The sequence below is a fragment of the Bacillus rossius genome, chromosome 1, assembly GCF_032445375.1.
Source record: "Bacillus rossius redtenbacheri isolate Brsri chromosome 1, Brsri_v3, whole genome shotgun sequence".
Taxonomy (NCBI): domain Eukaryota; kingdom Metazoa; phylum Arthropoda; class Insecta; order Phasmatodea; family Bacillidae; genus Bacillus; species Bacillus rossius.
The window spans coordinates 90452912-90469153 of record NC_086330.1 but is presented as its reverse complement, the minus strand read 5'-3'; the positions used below and the strand labels follow the sequence as shown (position 1 = coordinate 90469153).

The 16242-nt window shown below is 34.3% G+C and overlaps 1 protein-coding gene across 20 annotated transcripts in view; it reads right to left on the bottom strand.

Annotated features, from left to right (window-relative positions):
* The window catches only part of LOC134539655 (MAGUK p55 subfamily member 7), a 130731-nt gene that overhangs the window by 108023 nt on the left and 6466 nt on the right, over window positions 1-16242 (bottom strand). For 14 of the 20 annotated variants that reach the window (XM_063381859.1, XM_063381893.1, XM_063381851.1 and 11 more), the window contains exons 2-4: window positions 11336-11413; window positions 8746-9023; window positions 6981-7112 (exon numbers count right to left, since the gene is read on the bottom strand). In XM_063381859.1, coding sequence (XP_063237929.1) covers window positions 6981-7112; window positions 8746-9023; window positions 11336-11375 — 450 coding nt within the window. In that variant the 5' untranslated portion in view covers window positions 11376-11413. Of the gene's footprint in view, window positions 1-5955; window positions 5986-6980; window positions 7113-8745; window positions 9024-11335; window positions 11414-16242 lie in introns of all 20 variants that reach the window. The other 6 variants (XM_063381845.1, XM_063381918.1, XM_063381911.1 and 3 more) reach the window with 1 other exon arrangement.

The window sequence follows — 16242 nt, the reverse complement described above, 5'->3', positions numbered from 1 at the left end:
ACCACCCCTCAATTGTGTTGATTCAAAGCATTTCTTTTTCTAACCATCAGGAGCACCCAAAATGATAAGGCCTTATTAGCAACCCACAACTATGACAACGTACCGTGAACCTAAAATTACAAGTAAAAAAAACTTAATGCAAAACTTAAGGCACATTTAAAAACCTTGTGCTTTACAGTAATACTACTTACAAAACCCCATCTTATGCGAATCTGGAGTTACACAATTTTTAATCTTCTCGTCGATTCTCAAACTCCTCAACACTATTGTTCAACTTACATGTTCATACATCATTTCACATGGAATCGATGCATAGCTGCAATTTTTTTTTGTGTTATACTGTGTGTTCGTTATATCTACAGACACTTTATAAATTCTTGTATGTCTTTCAAATGAAGTATAAATGATTCTTCAGCACCAAATAAGGAAAAGAGAATCATTATCTTTGGAAAGTAAAATTAACACTATCAAAAATTTGTGAATTGGCAAAGAAGTTTGATCTACGCGAATCGACAGACAAAACAATTATAAAAGATAATGAAAAAAATCTCGAAGCTGTGAAAAAAGCTTAATCTTTGAATTCAGGCATAATTCATGAACATCATATTATTGCTCAGATGGACACAATGTTAAAATTATGGCGTGATAAACAAGTCCGTGTGAAAATTTAACCTGTTGATCGGATTATGTATATTATCAAATATTTGTTTTCTTTAGTTTCAGGTCCCAATTAAATATAATTTGTATGCAAAATTGTACCCCGACTTACGCGAATTCAACTTACACGGTTAACGCTCTGTCCCACCTATTACATAAGTTACTATACACTGTACGAATGGTGAAAGCCAATCACTTTATAGGGAACTGTGAAAAAACACGCACATACCAGGACTACATGGCTTAAGTTAATCCATACTGATTCTGGTAAGTCTTATGTGCTCCATTACATTGTAGAAGTTATACATTAACATTTCTATTTCACTATTTAACAGTATTGTAAAATTCTATAGTTTTTAAAACTAACATTTATAAAGATTATTAATTTACAAAATAATATGAACTACTTTTTCACCAGCTATTGTGACCATGAAAAACTTATCCAAAAAAATTCTTAAGAAGTTACTAAACTATAAGATATAAGCAGTTAAAAATATTTGGAATTGGCAAATATGCATTTCGTAGCAGATGCCAAAAGATGCATCCCATAGATGCAGCACACACAAGGCTTCTAGGCTTCTGTCCAATCATTTAAAACCTGCCACTGCAAGAAGCATAGCGATTAGATTTGAATTTAAAAGAAACACGTAGAGGTAATACAGTGCACATGTGCTAACTTCACACTCATGAATCCACAGTAACTTTTTGGTGCAGTAACACAAAACAGAAAATAAAGATTGACAAGATGTTTCTGTCTCAACAAACATTTTCATAGAAACAGCTTTCCTTCACAAAAAAAAAGTTAATAGCACTGATTTTTGTTTTTTGTTCACACATAGTTCTTTAAGGTATTATTTACCTTAGAAACCTTTGAACTGGTACATAAATTTTAAAGCAAAGAAAAAGATTTTTTATAGTTAAATCTACTTATTTAACTTACCATCGAAATGGGTACCTAGTAATTATTTAATTGTTGGCAGCAGGCAGTAAAATTATATTTAAAATTTTTAATTTGGTAGATAAAGTATATTCATACGTATTTCGATTGGTTTTGAATTCATACCCGAAATAAGTTATGTTTTTAGTATTGTGCCCATTAGAGAAATAACTGAAGCACACTACATCAGTAATGCTTAGGTAAAATTGACTCACGCCTACTGAATCATTAAGTTTCTGCATGAAGGCTGATTGACAATCCCTGACATCTACTTAGAAAGCTGTGGATTTTCAAAATTTTAGAAGTGTTAATATTGAAAATTGATCTGTCTCATTCACTTTCCTGATCAATGGGCTATAGAGAGGAAAATGGAAATTTAGGTTACAAAAATAAAGGTATCATGTTTTCTACAACTAAGAGGTTGGGGCTGAAAATTTCACTCATCCTTTTACAAGTACTCCAAGCTTAAGCTTTAGAGGAAACACTCCGCTACAAAAACTGTTGAGCTACTACATGACAGAGACTAGTCTTCGCAGGAGGGGAAATTTGCAGTGTCTAGCACAAGTTAAAGTGACACTGTTGTGCTTCAGGCAGCAGTGACAGGCAGGAATAGGCAGTAATACTAGCACATAGGGCCTAGTTGTTTTTGCAGTTGTGGGAAGAAGATTCCACAAGCGGCCAGCCCGCTTGCCGCCGGTGAGAGATGGGAGACGTGGCCTCCAGACACATGCCTCTCACAAAGCATGCTGTCCGGCCATTTGTCACCTGTCAGGCCAAAAAAATCCCTTTCCCTGTCCCCCGACACATGCCGCCCATTGTTTACTGGCCACTGCCTGTCAATCACAACCTCGGGACACCCAGGTGGCACTTGTGGTGCAACTTGGAGACATCTCTCTGATAGCTTCCAGGCATCAGATGAAGGAGCTAGTGTCACAAGACAACAGGAAAGCTAAGCACCATCCGACCAATGGCATCAGTATATTTTATTGATTAGCAATATCAGCCATCTTTCGGTTTGGCGACCATACATTGAGTGGGGCGATGCCTTACAGGTGACTAGCGTGTGTGTTCAGCAAGGAAGAGTGGCTGAAGAAAGAAAACTTAAGGCGATGTTTGTGACGCGGCCCAAGTGAGAAATGAAGGATACATGTTTGGGGACAATGGTCCGAAGACATGGATCAACCAACAAGAAACGAGTGTAAATAGTAAACGAATTAAGTTAAAAAATATTATAGACAGGCATTAAATTACAATTATACAATTCATGATTTCATGTGTTGATATTAGTGAATAAATAGATAGATTGAGATATCTTTTTTAAAAAACCATGCTATCTTAACATGAAGCAATATGTTACTATGTACATTGTATGGGGGGATTCTGAATTAAATGGGAATATTTTAATTATGACGCTTAAGGGGCCCGCCTCGTCAGGGGTTTATGTGTGTTAGTGAGGCGGGATGATAAGCGCGACGCTCGCTGGTGCTTCTAGCGCGGTATCGCCTCTAAGCTCAAGGCTCTGAACTGGCGCGCAGTCTTCTCGTCGTCAATTGATAACTGTGAAATTTGTGCGGTGACCGAAGTTTTATATTACGGGGAAATGAAGATAAAGGTGTAATGCAAGCCCCTTAAGTGCTTTCAAGAATCTGTACGACTTGTTTTACACCTAAAAATTACTCTGAAAACATGCGTTTCAGCCATTTTAACTCTTCTAGAAATACAGTTTAAAAACATGATCCAAAATTAAAAGTACTTTTCGGGCCTCAGCGAACTCTTAAATGCTTTTCGTAAACATACCCCACTCGGATATCTTGAGTAGTTTTGAAATCGCGTTGTTTTTCCTGAAGCTCTGCACACCGTGTGTGTGACCAGGTAGGCGGGCCCCTTAAGAGTTGCAGGTTAACATTTAAAGATATGTTAATGTCATCATGGAATTATTGTTTGTGATTAATTGGCATGTTACGAAGATAGCAATTGCATAGTTCCTATGGCCTGTTTGAAGTAATTTTAGATTAAGCTGTATGTTTCTGTATTTGACCCCTGATTTTAGACATTTCTCACTTAAAATAATCAAGTGGACCATGTATTTAGCATCCTTTCCCCCTGCTTCTTGCTTTGCCACCTATGAAAATATTTTCCTCACCTCTTTTATTAATTCTGCCCAAGTACATGACAGTATCCAATCTTTATGGGTGAGATAAAGGAGGGGTGGAAAGAAAAACAGAAGTACTACTGGTTAGACAAGACTTTCCCAGTGACATGTTTCATAGCTATGCTATGTGACAGAAATGTTTGAATGCGAAGGCAAGGGTGCGTAGATATAAATCATTTGAGGTTAAATAAATATTTTACGCCCCTGCTAAAATGTTTAATCCTAGAAATTTTGAAGTGTCACTGATTTTCCTGCAGAAATACTGCTGTGAATAATGAACAAAGTTTAAAAGTAATTTTTTTAATTTAATTTTATGTCTGGTTCTATAATAACCTATACAGATTTATTAACATTAAATGGCTGTCACAAGGGCCTTAAAAATATTAATTTTACCGGTAATGGACTATACAACACTGTGTGGTCTTCTGGCTTTTGATGCACATGGGTTGGGGTGGATGGAGGGGGAAGGGGGGGGAAATAGAAAGGACGTTGACAGTTTCTAAAACAGAAGGTTGCACAAAGGGAGGTAATGTTGGAATGATAAAGAGAGGGGAGAAAAAGATTGTCTCTGGGAGGGTTTAGCTTTAACCTGAAGAATGTAAACCAGGAAAGGGAGGGGTAAGCCATACGTCATGATGTCGCCGCTGCCACTGGCACGTGCCAGCCTAGCGGGACGTGTTTCACGCGCGTCCACTTACATCGCAAAAGCTACCGCAGCCACTTTTTAAAAGGAATATTTTTTTTTTTCTTATAGGAAAATAACTGAGAGCATTAAAGCCAGCACAGAACATATGCTGTGCATTAAAAAAATATATATTTTTATAAGCTTTCATTGTGATTTTTTTTTTTTAATTTTTCTGATTATTTATATTTTGGTATCAAAATTTCTGCTGTTTCCACAGTTACTGAGAATGTATTTGTAAAATCGCTACCTTCGTTCAATCTGAGTTCGTAATATCAACGTCTAGTGCAGCGGTTCCCAAAAGGTGTTCCGCAGAACCCTGGGGTTCCGTGATTCAGGATAAATTTCAAATAAAGCAGGCACAATTATTGTCAAATAACTTTTTTTGAAGGAGTTGGCATTCAGCCAAAAGAAAAGTTGATCATAGGGTTCCCTGGTTAAAAAAAAATTGGGAACTGCTGGCCTAGTGTACATCCTACAATTGAATGCTGCTTGCCGTTGCCACAATGCATTAGGAATGTTCATAAAAAATGTGTGAAGACCACCTTAAAATGTATTCCAACTCATCAGACATTGCCTTGAAGCACAATTGATCATAAGTTTTCATAACTTAAATTAATACAGAAATTAAACATCACAGCAAAACTGAACATAATCTTCCATTATATCTATACATCATTATGTATGTACTACCCTGTAGAGGACAAAAGCAAATCACTATCACATGCAATAGATAAAGCAAGGTTCCCACATATTTTCACTGCAGCTGCATGTAATGGTCAAGGGAATTTCCAGTACTAGGTCATAAATTTTGAGGCAGGAATAGCTGGCAAGGTCGTTCAGTACACAGATATTTGTCCTATTACACAAATATCCAAACAGTCATAATTTTTTTTTTTTACTAACAACTTACATTTTTTTATTCACATATTCTCTAATAACACATCAAGATTTATAAAGCGGAGCCCCTAGCTTTAAAGTAAGTATTTTGGTACTTTTTTCTCGATCATTAGATGATAGTAAATTTCTGTAGAAACATTTGCAAATCTTTATGTACAAAGAACACTAACCACCTTCCCTTGTAGCAACTGTGGAAAAAAGGTACATAGTTAAGTAATAAAATTTCCAAGTATGTACGTATAATAACATGCCATTACTTCAGGGTGCAGTAACATTCTACTATTTACAAATAAAACAGCTGCATCTATTAGGTGTTACAAAGCTCTTGCAATATGTGTACTTTCACAAGAGGGAAAACAGCTTTTCTACAAAAAAAATATACAATGTACAGGACTTGAAAATGGGGTGGACAAATGAGGAAATGTAATAAATAAATTTTCTCTCGAGAAAGCATTACATGAGTTTCAGATTTGATTGTTTTTTACTCTCCACTCTCTCATCAGCACTGGGACTTGCCATAATGAGTTGGGGAAAACTAACTAAGAACGTTAACGGGGCATAAGAGTAGACAAGATAAGGCTGGCATAAAAGAAATGAGAAAACGAAAAGTGGATGGTTAAAACTTACCACGATTGGCTCAACACTCTGAGCGCCACTCTGGGAGGGGAAAGCACGGTAAAAACAATAAATGCCGAGTTACCACTGGCTCGAACAATACTCCTAAAAATATTACTTTCTAATTATAATTCACCACAAAATATTTAAACACACGCCTGAACATGTACAGCTACTTTACATATTTACAACTTACTCTTCAACGCAGCTTTCATTTCAGGTAACCTCTACCATTGTAATGTTTTTCATACAATTTTCCACAAAATGAAAACTAACTTTGAATCAAGAACTTGTTAGCACACAATACAAGCAAAGCATAAAATACAAGAAAAAAATACATGCATCACTGAAATTTACCCAAATTTTCATTGCAGCAAAACAGTGAAGAATACACTAAAGATTTTTCAAATGTGCACCACATATTTAATATGTCACTTGAAATATATAATGATAGCAAAATAGTAACTTTAGAGTTATCATAAATACAGTAATTTTAAGTTGAGAAAACAGTATTTCACACAAGTATCTTAACTACATAATACTAATGTAAGTAGTAATGTGTTTTATGCTACTACTAAGACAACAAAAGAAAGTGGTGATGCTTAAGTGTTAAACATACAAATATTTAATCATTTCCTGCATGTGTTATTTCAGGATCCCACTATTTTAAAAGATTACAACATAAATTAACACATTTATTCATCTATGATCAGCTTTTCTGAAACTTCTTTACCGACACCAACACCTATAGTAGTCTGATGTATTGATACATTTTTTTTAAAAAACTTTTGCAATGCAGCAGCAGGAACACAACAAAAATTACATTAAAGTATATACTTAGTTACATTGAATATTTGAATATAATTTACTGAATGCACAAGTTACTCTTGAAAACTACATTGCTTGCAGTGAGTTTCACATGTCTACAAAACCGCTGCAGCTACTGGTAAATCCACAGTGACGTGCTCTGGAGGTCTTTGATTCCTTCCGAAAACCACCAAAGCATGTCACAATCTGTGGCACAGGGGACTACATACCAACGGCTCATTGCTCTTCACCAGTTGAACTATTTTGATAGTTTCCTCATCCTCGTCCACTTCCAGAGGGATCTCTGGCAACCTCGGGAAGTAATCCTTCTGTGCAACTGCATCGTGGGCGCACAACAAACCCTGCAAATTTTCAACTACTTAGTATGTGATGCTCACACAGACCAAAGATGATGAAAATCACAATTACTCTAGTATATACATCATCACCCACCAGCACCATCTTGCAGTCCCTTCTTACTGGCCGAATTTACTAAGATATTTTGCAATATTTTAGTATAAACATCAATGTTACAACGTACTCACCTCTCTATGCAAAATCAGAGAACTGTGTCTCTAAAGGTAAAAAGAAAAGATACAGTAGGTTTTGACGTCACTGTTTTGCATGGACTTAAGATATATGGCTTTATTTCTATTAAGAGTATATACCGTATATTGTGAACATGATATTAACACACAAAAAAAATAACATTATGCAGCAATCCAAAAAAATAATCTGATATTGTTTATTTATGACAAACTCTTCAGCAAAAACAATCACATGATACCAAAAAACATGCCAATTTAAATTTTAAAAATAATTTGGTATACCAATCCATTTTCCTTACACTTAAGCATGTGTTTTGATAATGTTGACTATATATAATGCAATAAAATACAACTATGTATAAGTGGCAACTATCATTTATATCAAAAAATCACACAAGGTAATAGATAAACCCAGATTTTCATTATGCTATGCCAGAGAGCAGTAATGCCAACTCACTGCACTAATTCCCTTATTATTATCACACTGGCCTGTAGTAGAAACACCAGCAGCTGATGTGGAGAAGGGTAAGCTTATACAACCTGTGGCCAGATGTTATTCTTCCAAATAAACTTCCAAAATTAATCAAATATAAAATAGACCAATATGCAATTTCAATAATGGCAACTCAATATTTAAAAATCAATTCTTTCATAATTTTGTTTTTTTATGTCACCAATTTCCAGTATAGCTCAGTCTTCACTAACATTATTCTACTTTGAGAGAAAATTATACTTACTTGGAAAGGAAAAAAAGGATACTAGGAAAATAGTAAATGATATTGTTGAAAAACTGAGAATGTCATGCAATGTTTGATTTGGGAAACAAAAGATAACATTTAGAGATTAAGTATCTATATAAATAAAAATTAAATGCTGTTCCCATGGTAAGCGCCATCACTTGAAAACGGCTAAACCGATTTGGATTTTTTTCTTCGTAATAGTCCAAATAATGTTTTTATGAGAATTTTTTTTTGATAATTAGCCAGGAAAATTTGCAAAATAGTGGAAAAACTGAAATTTCTTTTTTATGTGAGATTTTTGTATGAAATTAAGACAATAACTCACATTATGAATGATGTATATAAGGAAATCTATTTTCGTTTTGTTCATTAATTTGGTTGTCTGAAATCAACAACTATTTTCTCCTCATACATTTGTGGCTTTTTGCTCTGCTTTGGCTTGGATGGAAAAGGCCAGAATAAAATGGGAAGAGCAAATAGTTACGAGTGCAGAGAGAGGAGACGAATGGAACACAGTGGAAGAGGAATGGTGGAATGACAGAGGAAAATAGAGGCATTTTACATTGTTGGCCTGACTGCAGAATGGAAGCATTTGATGATGATGATGATGATGATGATATTCGTGGCTGTGAAAGGCCCTATATAAATCTTATGCACAAACCCATGCCGTCGGGCGTGGTCTCAGCCCCAGATGGCTGGAGGCTCACCTGGAGATGGGGACGCTGCAGCAGCTGGAACAGCTCGCGACACTCGTCGCGCAGCGGTGCGCGGGGTGCCACCACGTCCAGCACCTCCAGTGCTATCTGCATGGAGTTGGAGAGGGTGGGGTAGAAGCGGTCGTCCTTGCTGACGATCTTGTTGTGCACCTTGACGAGCGCGTGAAGCTCCCGCGACTGCAGCAGGTCGCTGAGGAAGCCGAACTCCTCCTCCGAGCTGGGCAGCGCCTGCCGCGCTTCCTCCAAGGACACCAGCAGCCGTGACAGAGCTGCATCAAACAGCACCCCTTCCTAAAGGTAACCCTTCCATGACCATGGCTAGACTTCATGGCATTTGTTCATTGCTTCTGTCCTCAAGAGAAGTCATTTCTTCATTGAGTGACCTGAACAAGCAAATCCAAGATACCAATAAAAACCAACAAGTTGCAAAATGAATCAGCAAAAAATTTTTGCGCAGCTAATATATGAATGATTGAAAAAGGATGTTAAGGAGGGATGATTAAAGACGGCAGTGGATGACGGTAAATGAAAATATTGGCTGATGACACATACCAAGGCAATACAAAACTGTGATTGATAACTATGGATAATGACTGTTGATGATAGGTTGATCACTCAAAAGATGGCTAGGGATTACATATCATGATTGCAAGGGGATGACCATACTTGAACTTTTGGTAGACAGGGCAACATAATTTTTTTAGGGTTTTCAGTTGACTACTGCAGCCCTGATCCCTGAGAAATAAATTTCCTACAAAATAAAAATCTCTAACCTGATCAGGAATCATACTAGGACCTTCGCCAGGATTATCAGGGATCCTGACTACTTGGCCGAACTGTCACACCTTTAGCGGCCTGTCACTTACCGGTACCAAACTCTCTGCTCACAAGCAAATTATCTTAACTTTGGTTGTGCAGTTTGCTTTTTCCTTTACAGACGCCATAATTCAAGTACACTATTCTAAAAGCAGCTTTTCCATTAAATGTCTAAGAAGTTCGAGCCCAGTTCAACCGGTTTGGTTAAGCAACAGGAAAACTTAAATGCTTCACTGGTTTGTAAACAAAAATGTGCCCATCAATGGGCACACTTGTCTTTATGATAAGTTCATCACATTTTTTGACTAGTTAGATCCCCCATCAGCATTTAGAGATAAATCAAAAGTTTTTCTTGATTCTGTAAGATTGAAACAGTTTTTTTTGTGTACTTTATGACGATGCATGTCTTTCATTAAACTGTTCCGATATTGACAACTCTGAACTAAAAATTTATATTTATCCAAGACAATAATGATTCTAAATTACTTATTCCTGCTTAGTATAATATAAATTACATTATTTTTAGCATAACTTGTGTTATTTATACACTATGTTTACTATGATTTTATTATTTTACTGCCATCTTTGTTAACTCAACGACATTGACACATTGGTTCAAATGTTTTTTATTTAAAGTTAGCCAACTATAAAAGTAAAAATTGTCTCGTGCTAGAAAACATTTTTAACTTAGGTAATGAATGATGTTAATACAATTTTCAATATCAAGAGAAAATTGTTTTATTATATTTATAGAAATTTGAATATGTTCGTAATTATTCTTTACCAATTCCTTCACATTTCAGTCGAAAAAATCAGCTAGCGAAGACATTTTAAGACTGTTGCTTATCATTCATTTCTGTTGGGCATGTTTAAAAAGACAAAAAATAAATGTATAATGAAAACTTCAATATGAAAATCACTGAGTATAATGTGAGTACCAATATTTGTGGACTAATAATTATTGAAATTAGTTTTGAAACCTTACTACATGCATAGTTTTATAATTATTCTTGCTAGAATTGTTGCAAAATGGCTCCTGTTAATTATTTCTCGAATACATCTAACAATATATTGTTTTGATCTTTTAAAACTATGGTTGTCACATAAAGTCTGGAAATAAAATAAAAACTATTTTAGGAAAAATACCCCTATTTCTGAGGAAAATAACACCTATTTTTAAGAAAAATTACACAAATTTTTTTAAGAAATACCAATTATTTTTTCAGATTTCTACTAATTCCCTCATCAGCATTACTAATCCTCACAAAAAAAAAAGTTAGTAGAAGAGTGTTGAGACATCTGTACTGCCAGCCATTTGATTCTCTATACTACCCATTAGGTATGTTGTTAAGAAAAGGGAAAAATTCAGTTTACAGTCTACTCAATGTGCGTGTGCATGTGCATGTGTGTGTGTGCCTTTGCGCGCGGGGGCATGTGCTTATGCATGTGTGGGAAGGAGGACAATAAAACCATTTTTCCCAATGTTTGCTTTCAAATACTTTCCATTTTCCATTTTTTGGTGTGATTGAAAGTTTTTTTTTTATGATTTTGGGGGGAAGGAGAGGGGAATTATGAGACCCCATATCCCCCCCCCCCCTGTATCCGCCACTGCTTTATGCTATTTTTGTTTAACTACATGCATTAAGTAACCAAATACTATAGCTTACACGCAGCACAGTCTACAATTATTTAATTTGAAAAATTACACAAAATCAACATGGTAAAAATCTAGTACAATGCCCAGACATAAATGTGATTAACATACCTGGATCCCAGTTGCCATTGGCCATTACTGCAGCTGTCATTCTATTAACAAATGAGATGATGGTATTTTGTCTCCTGGCTGAAAACAAATCATATTAAAAATAAAAATCAACTTAATTTTTTAAAAGAAAATGTCTTTAAAATTTAATATCACAGAATTCCAACACCTGCATTTGGTCAAAACAAATGTTTTTTTTTCTTGTGAATGATCTGATCAAAATAACAAGGAACTTTACAGTATAGTAGTATCATTTATTAATTGTAAGTGTGTGTGCATTTACTTGGGCTATGATTGCATAAGAGGTAGAAAAAGTTTAGTGAGTTTTTTTAAAGCACCTTCCTTGCTTAAAAAAAAAACAACTAATTTTTATGTTCTCCTAGAAAGTAAAACCACAATAGTAATCACACTGTAATCACACTGCAGTGTCACTATTATTAACAATGCTGCAACAAAACCACAATTGCCCATGATGCTACTGCCTTACTTTCTTTTTTTTTATTTATTTAGGTTTATGCATTATCAAGATAAGGTTAATAAACCGTGAACCACAGTGAATCTTTTGAGACTTATTCAATTTATTAAATGGAGGTTTTGAGTAGGTTTTTTTTTCATAGGTTAAATTGTAGCTCATCTTTAATTTAATGATAGGAGATAAAAAAATGTACCACTGTGGACTTCTGGAAGTATTTTAGATAGACATTAGTAATGTTTGCCCTTTAAAAGGCTTTGACCTACAACCAAAGGTCAAAATAAAGTAAATAAAAATTAGCATACTATTTTTACATCAATTATCATACTTCTGATGGTGATGTGGTTGGTTATGTGGAAGAATCAGTGTGTCTATAGGAAACGGAGGTTGCAAGGTGCTTAAGACGCCTGTAGAAAAATTAATATAACAATACACTTTAATTTAAATTATACAAAATTTTTATTAAAAATTCCATTTTTTTAATATTGAGCCAATTAAAATTATTTGACATATTTTGATGTATATAAAATAATAAAAAAAATTAGACATATTTTTTTTATATATACATATATTAAGAGCATCTGTGCTATTTACCAATAATTTTAGCAGCAATAAATTAAGGTGATTGGTGCACGGTAAAAAACGGTCACAGGCCCGAAAAGAATGAATTTTGTATCATATGACCACTAAAGAGTCTAGATGCCTATGTGGGTGACCGTTACTATGTAGGGAGGTCAGGAGCTTAGTTCCAGCTCGTCAGTGGCGAGATGGCCTTCATACGGGAAGGGTGTTGCTGGTGATCGCTCTGCGGCCTGCCATCTAGCGGGAACTAACAAAACCTCGAAGGTTGTATCTCGCGCTCCCTCTAACACACAGCCGATAAGGTTCTATCGTGCCCGGAGGAGGGGAATGTTTATCAGGTTTCTCTTTCACTCATTCTTCGCCATGGGGAGGCAGAATGGATTATTTTTTGTCCGCAACTGCGCAGACGTCATGTGGCCACTCCCGCACTCTTCTCACTCAACTCGCTCATTCTCTCACACTATTTCAATAAATCTTTTCAAATCTTCAACATCAATACTTTAAACCATTGCGCTTCCTACGGATTAATTATATTTCATGCAAGTGCCCAAATTCAGCTGCAAAAAAATAAAACGCGTAGTCAATTTTTTTCTTCAAAAACCTTCCCAAACACTGTGTGTTAAAAACATTCTGAAAACCCATTTTTCTAGATAAATGGAAATTCTAAATCACCTACGCCACAAGGAAACATTGTGCTTTAATATTATGTAAAGAAAACACCTCTTAGTTTTATAGTTATGTAAAGGTGGTGTGATATGTTTTAGATGTCGCACCATCTTATCATCCATGTAGAAGAGTTACCCGAAAAGCTAACAAGACTATTGCCATGGAAATGGAAATATGTTTAAGGAAATATTTTTCAAATGTTTGTAAACAGTAAACAACATATAAAAAATCTTATAACTGTAAAATTAAAATACAAACAACCCTATAGCAAATTTAATTTCAATATGAAACAGTCTACAATAATGTTTACAAGAAACGAAATTGCAATAGCAATACAAAAATATCGCAATTTTGTTACATTGTTAATATATATATTATTTTTAATAAAGGCAATAAAAATGACATACTCAATATTTGGAATACAATAAATACCTTAAGCCCTACATAATTGCTGCGATATTCACAATAAATGCTTTTCTTAAATTAATATAGAAATTAAAAAACATCGTAAATAAATTATGAACATACATATTATGGTGAAGGAAAGTGGACACTATCACACTGAAAAATCTTAGAGGGTAGTTTTCCTCATCTTATTTCTTTCTTTGCGTTTTTGGTCTTGTTCGTTAAAATATTTCATGTTCAAATACTTGATACGCATATACGTTCTTGTCCTGACAAAACAGTATATAACTTCTTCTGGATATTTATTTTCAGTAGTTCCGCAAATAATTTTAGTCAGTGATTCAAAAATCCGCTCTTTTTGCACAAATTGTTGCCATGAATATTATCAAAACACATTTCAGCGATCTTTATTAATTCAAAAAATTCATTAGTGGGACATTTTAAGTTACCCTTTCATTGTACATGTATCCAGCTATCGTCCTCCGAATTGAAATTCGTAGTGCCAAGGTCAGGATATTTATTTCTGAAACGGTGAGCTATATAGCCAGAAACATATTTCAGCCCTTCAAGAGAAATTTCGTCACTTGAAAGGGGCCTGGCCTCTAAATCTAAGTCTATTTCTTCCATGTCAGCAAGATCTATTTCATTTAAAGGTGATTTCTCTTGAAATGTCTTTGTAAAATACATTTCCTTGCACAAAAGTAGTTCTGTAATTTCATTCTGATAAGCACTGTCCTGTTCCATTTCATTTGACGAAAAATCACTTACCAAACACATTTTGTCTGTCTTCTCATCCGTGTTTTTCCGTTCAGCAAAAACTGCTGCAGAATGTTTTCACAATATGTAGTTTATAATTCTGTATTTAAAGTAAATGGGCGACAGATGCGTATTTTATTACATGCTTTATATTAGCTTCACCTGTATGTTTGTTTGTCTGTCCGTCTGTAACTCTTTCGACTAAGAGTGAGTTTCTCATCACTGTAAAATGTCCCACCAATTTCATCATGTTCGTTAGCCGAGTGGTCTAAGGCACGCGACTTCTGAGACGTCAGCTTACGGATTCAGCGATCGTGGGTTCTACTCCCGGCCACGCCGGAAATAAAGAATGTTTTTTTTTCTGGTAAATTCTAAGATTATATCCATACATCTAACTGTAAATGATTCGGAGAGACTTTACCTTTTCTTTGTGACGTTTCAACTCCAAATAGTTATCTCAGATGGTAATAGGTAGTGTCGGTAACTCATTTCCCTATGATAATTATACATAAATATAGTTTAAAAAACTAAAAAAACATTTTTTTAAAGAATATCAAACTAAAAAGTTAAAAATAAATATAGTTTAAAAAACTAAAGAAACATGCTTTTAAAGATTATCAAACTAAAAAGTTAAAAATAATTTTAAAATTTAATTTATGACAATAGTATATAAGCAATACTAGTATAAATGAGAAAAAAGCATGGGGCGCTTAATATACAAAAAATATGGCACAAAGCGCCTCAAGCTTTTTTTCTCATTTATACTAGTATTGCTTATATACTATTGTCATAAATTAAATTTTAAAATTATTTTTAACTTTTTAGTTTGATAATCTTTAAAAGCATGTTTCTTTAGTTTTTTAAACTATATTTATTGATGTTCCATACCTCTAATATACGGACAGAGAAAAAACCACTCTAACACATCTTAGTTCAGTTTAACTGTTAACAAATATTTAGGTTAACAGGTCCTATACATATTTCCGAATGTTTTACTGACTGAGTTATACTGGACATTAATTAAATTGATCGCTGATATTTATACTTTTAAACGAAATTTTGAATTTATCATTTTATGTAAACTCTAATGCGTTAAAAAGTGTAACGCAAGACTACACACAGGTAGTGATGTCTAGTGCACTGCCCTATGCACATTAGTTAACAAAAAAATAAAATGAAATATTTATTACTGATAAATAATACCTTAATGTCGTGATACAAGTAACACATGTTTATCTGATATTTATCTCAATTAGAATACGAAATAGGAAGATAAAATAATTAACTGATTTTAAGACTGATTTATTACTTACACAGTACAGTGCATTTTGAAGACAAATGGGTCTTAAGAAGCGAAAATCGTACTCGATTAAAGGATGGTATGGTGTTCGGTGTATTAAGGTTTCCCTCAAAGTAACGGTTTCAGAATGCTTTTAAGATATTAGTTACATCCCAACATAAGTTTAAAACATTTCTCTTAAGAGTGTGCTTCGCTGCATTAAAAAATGTGCCTTAATTATTTTGCAAATTTATCATTGTTATGGTGACGATGTCAGGGGTTTTCGTAATTTTTTTTTAGAAATATAGTACAGTATTAGCAACTACGTTAAGAACTGTTATTTTATTCACACAGAGAAAAGAAATACAAAATGCTAAAATTTGGCGTTTGTCTTTTTATATACTATATAGGTTTGTTATTATATGTGTGTTGTAACATGTATAAAAATGTTAAATATATTCAACAATATTTGGTAATTATATATATTAAAAAACTTTTATGTACGCGACTTGAAACTACGTGAAAGGTTTTCAGTCTATAAGGCCTATTCTAAGATTTTTTTAAAATTATTAATTCTTATGCAAACAATTAATAAAATTGGAAGTTTCTTACATTGTCAGTATATGCATAGCATTACAGTTATTCCAAACAATTCTCTACCAGTGTTTACCTAAGGTTTGCATGTTACGTTGGTTCTTCTACTAATACACGTATATTACAAGAGGTTTGTAATAGATTAAATGAGGTAAG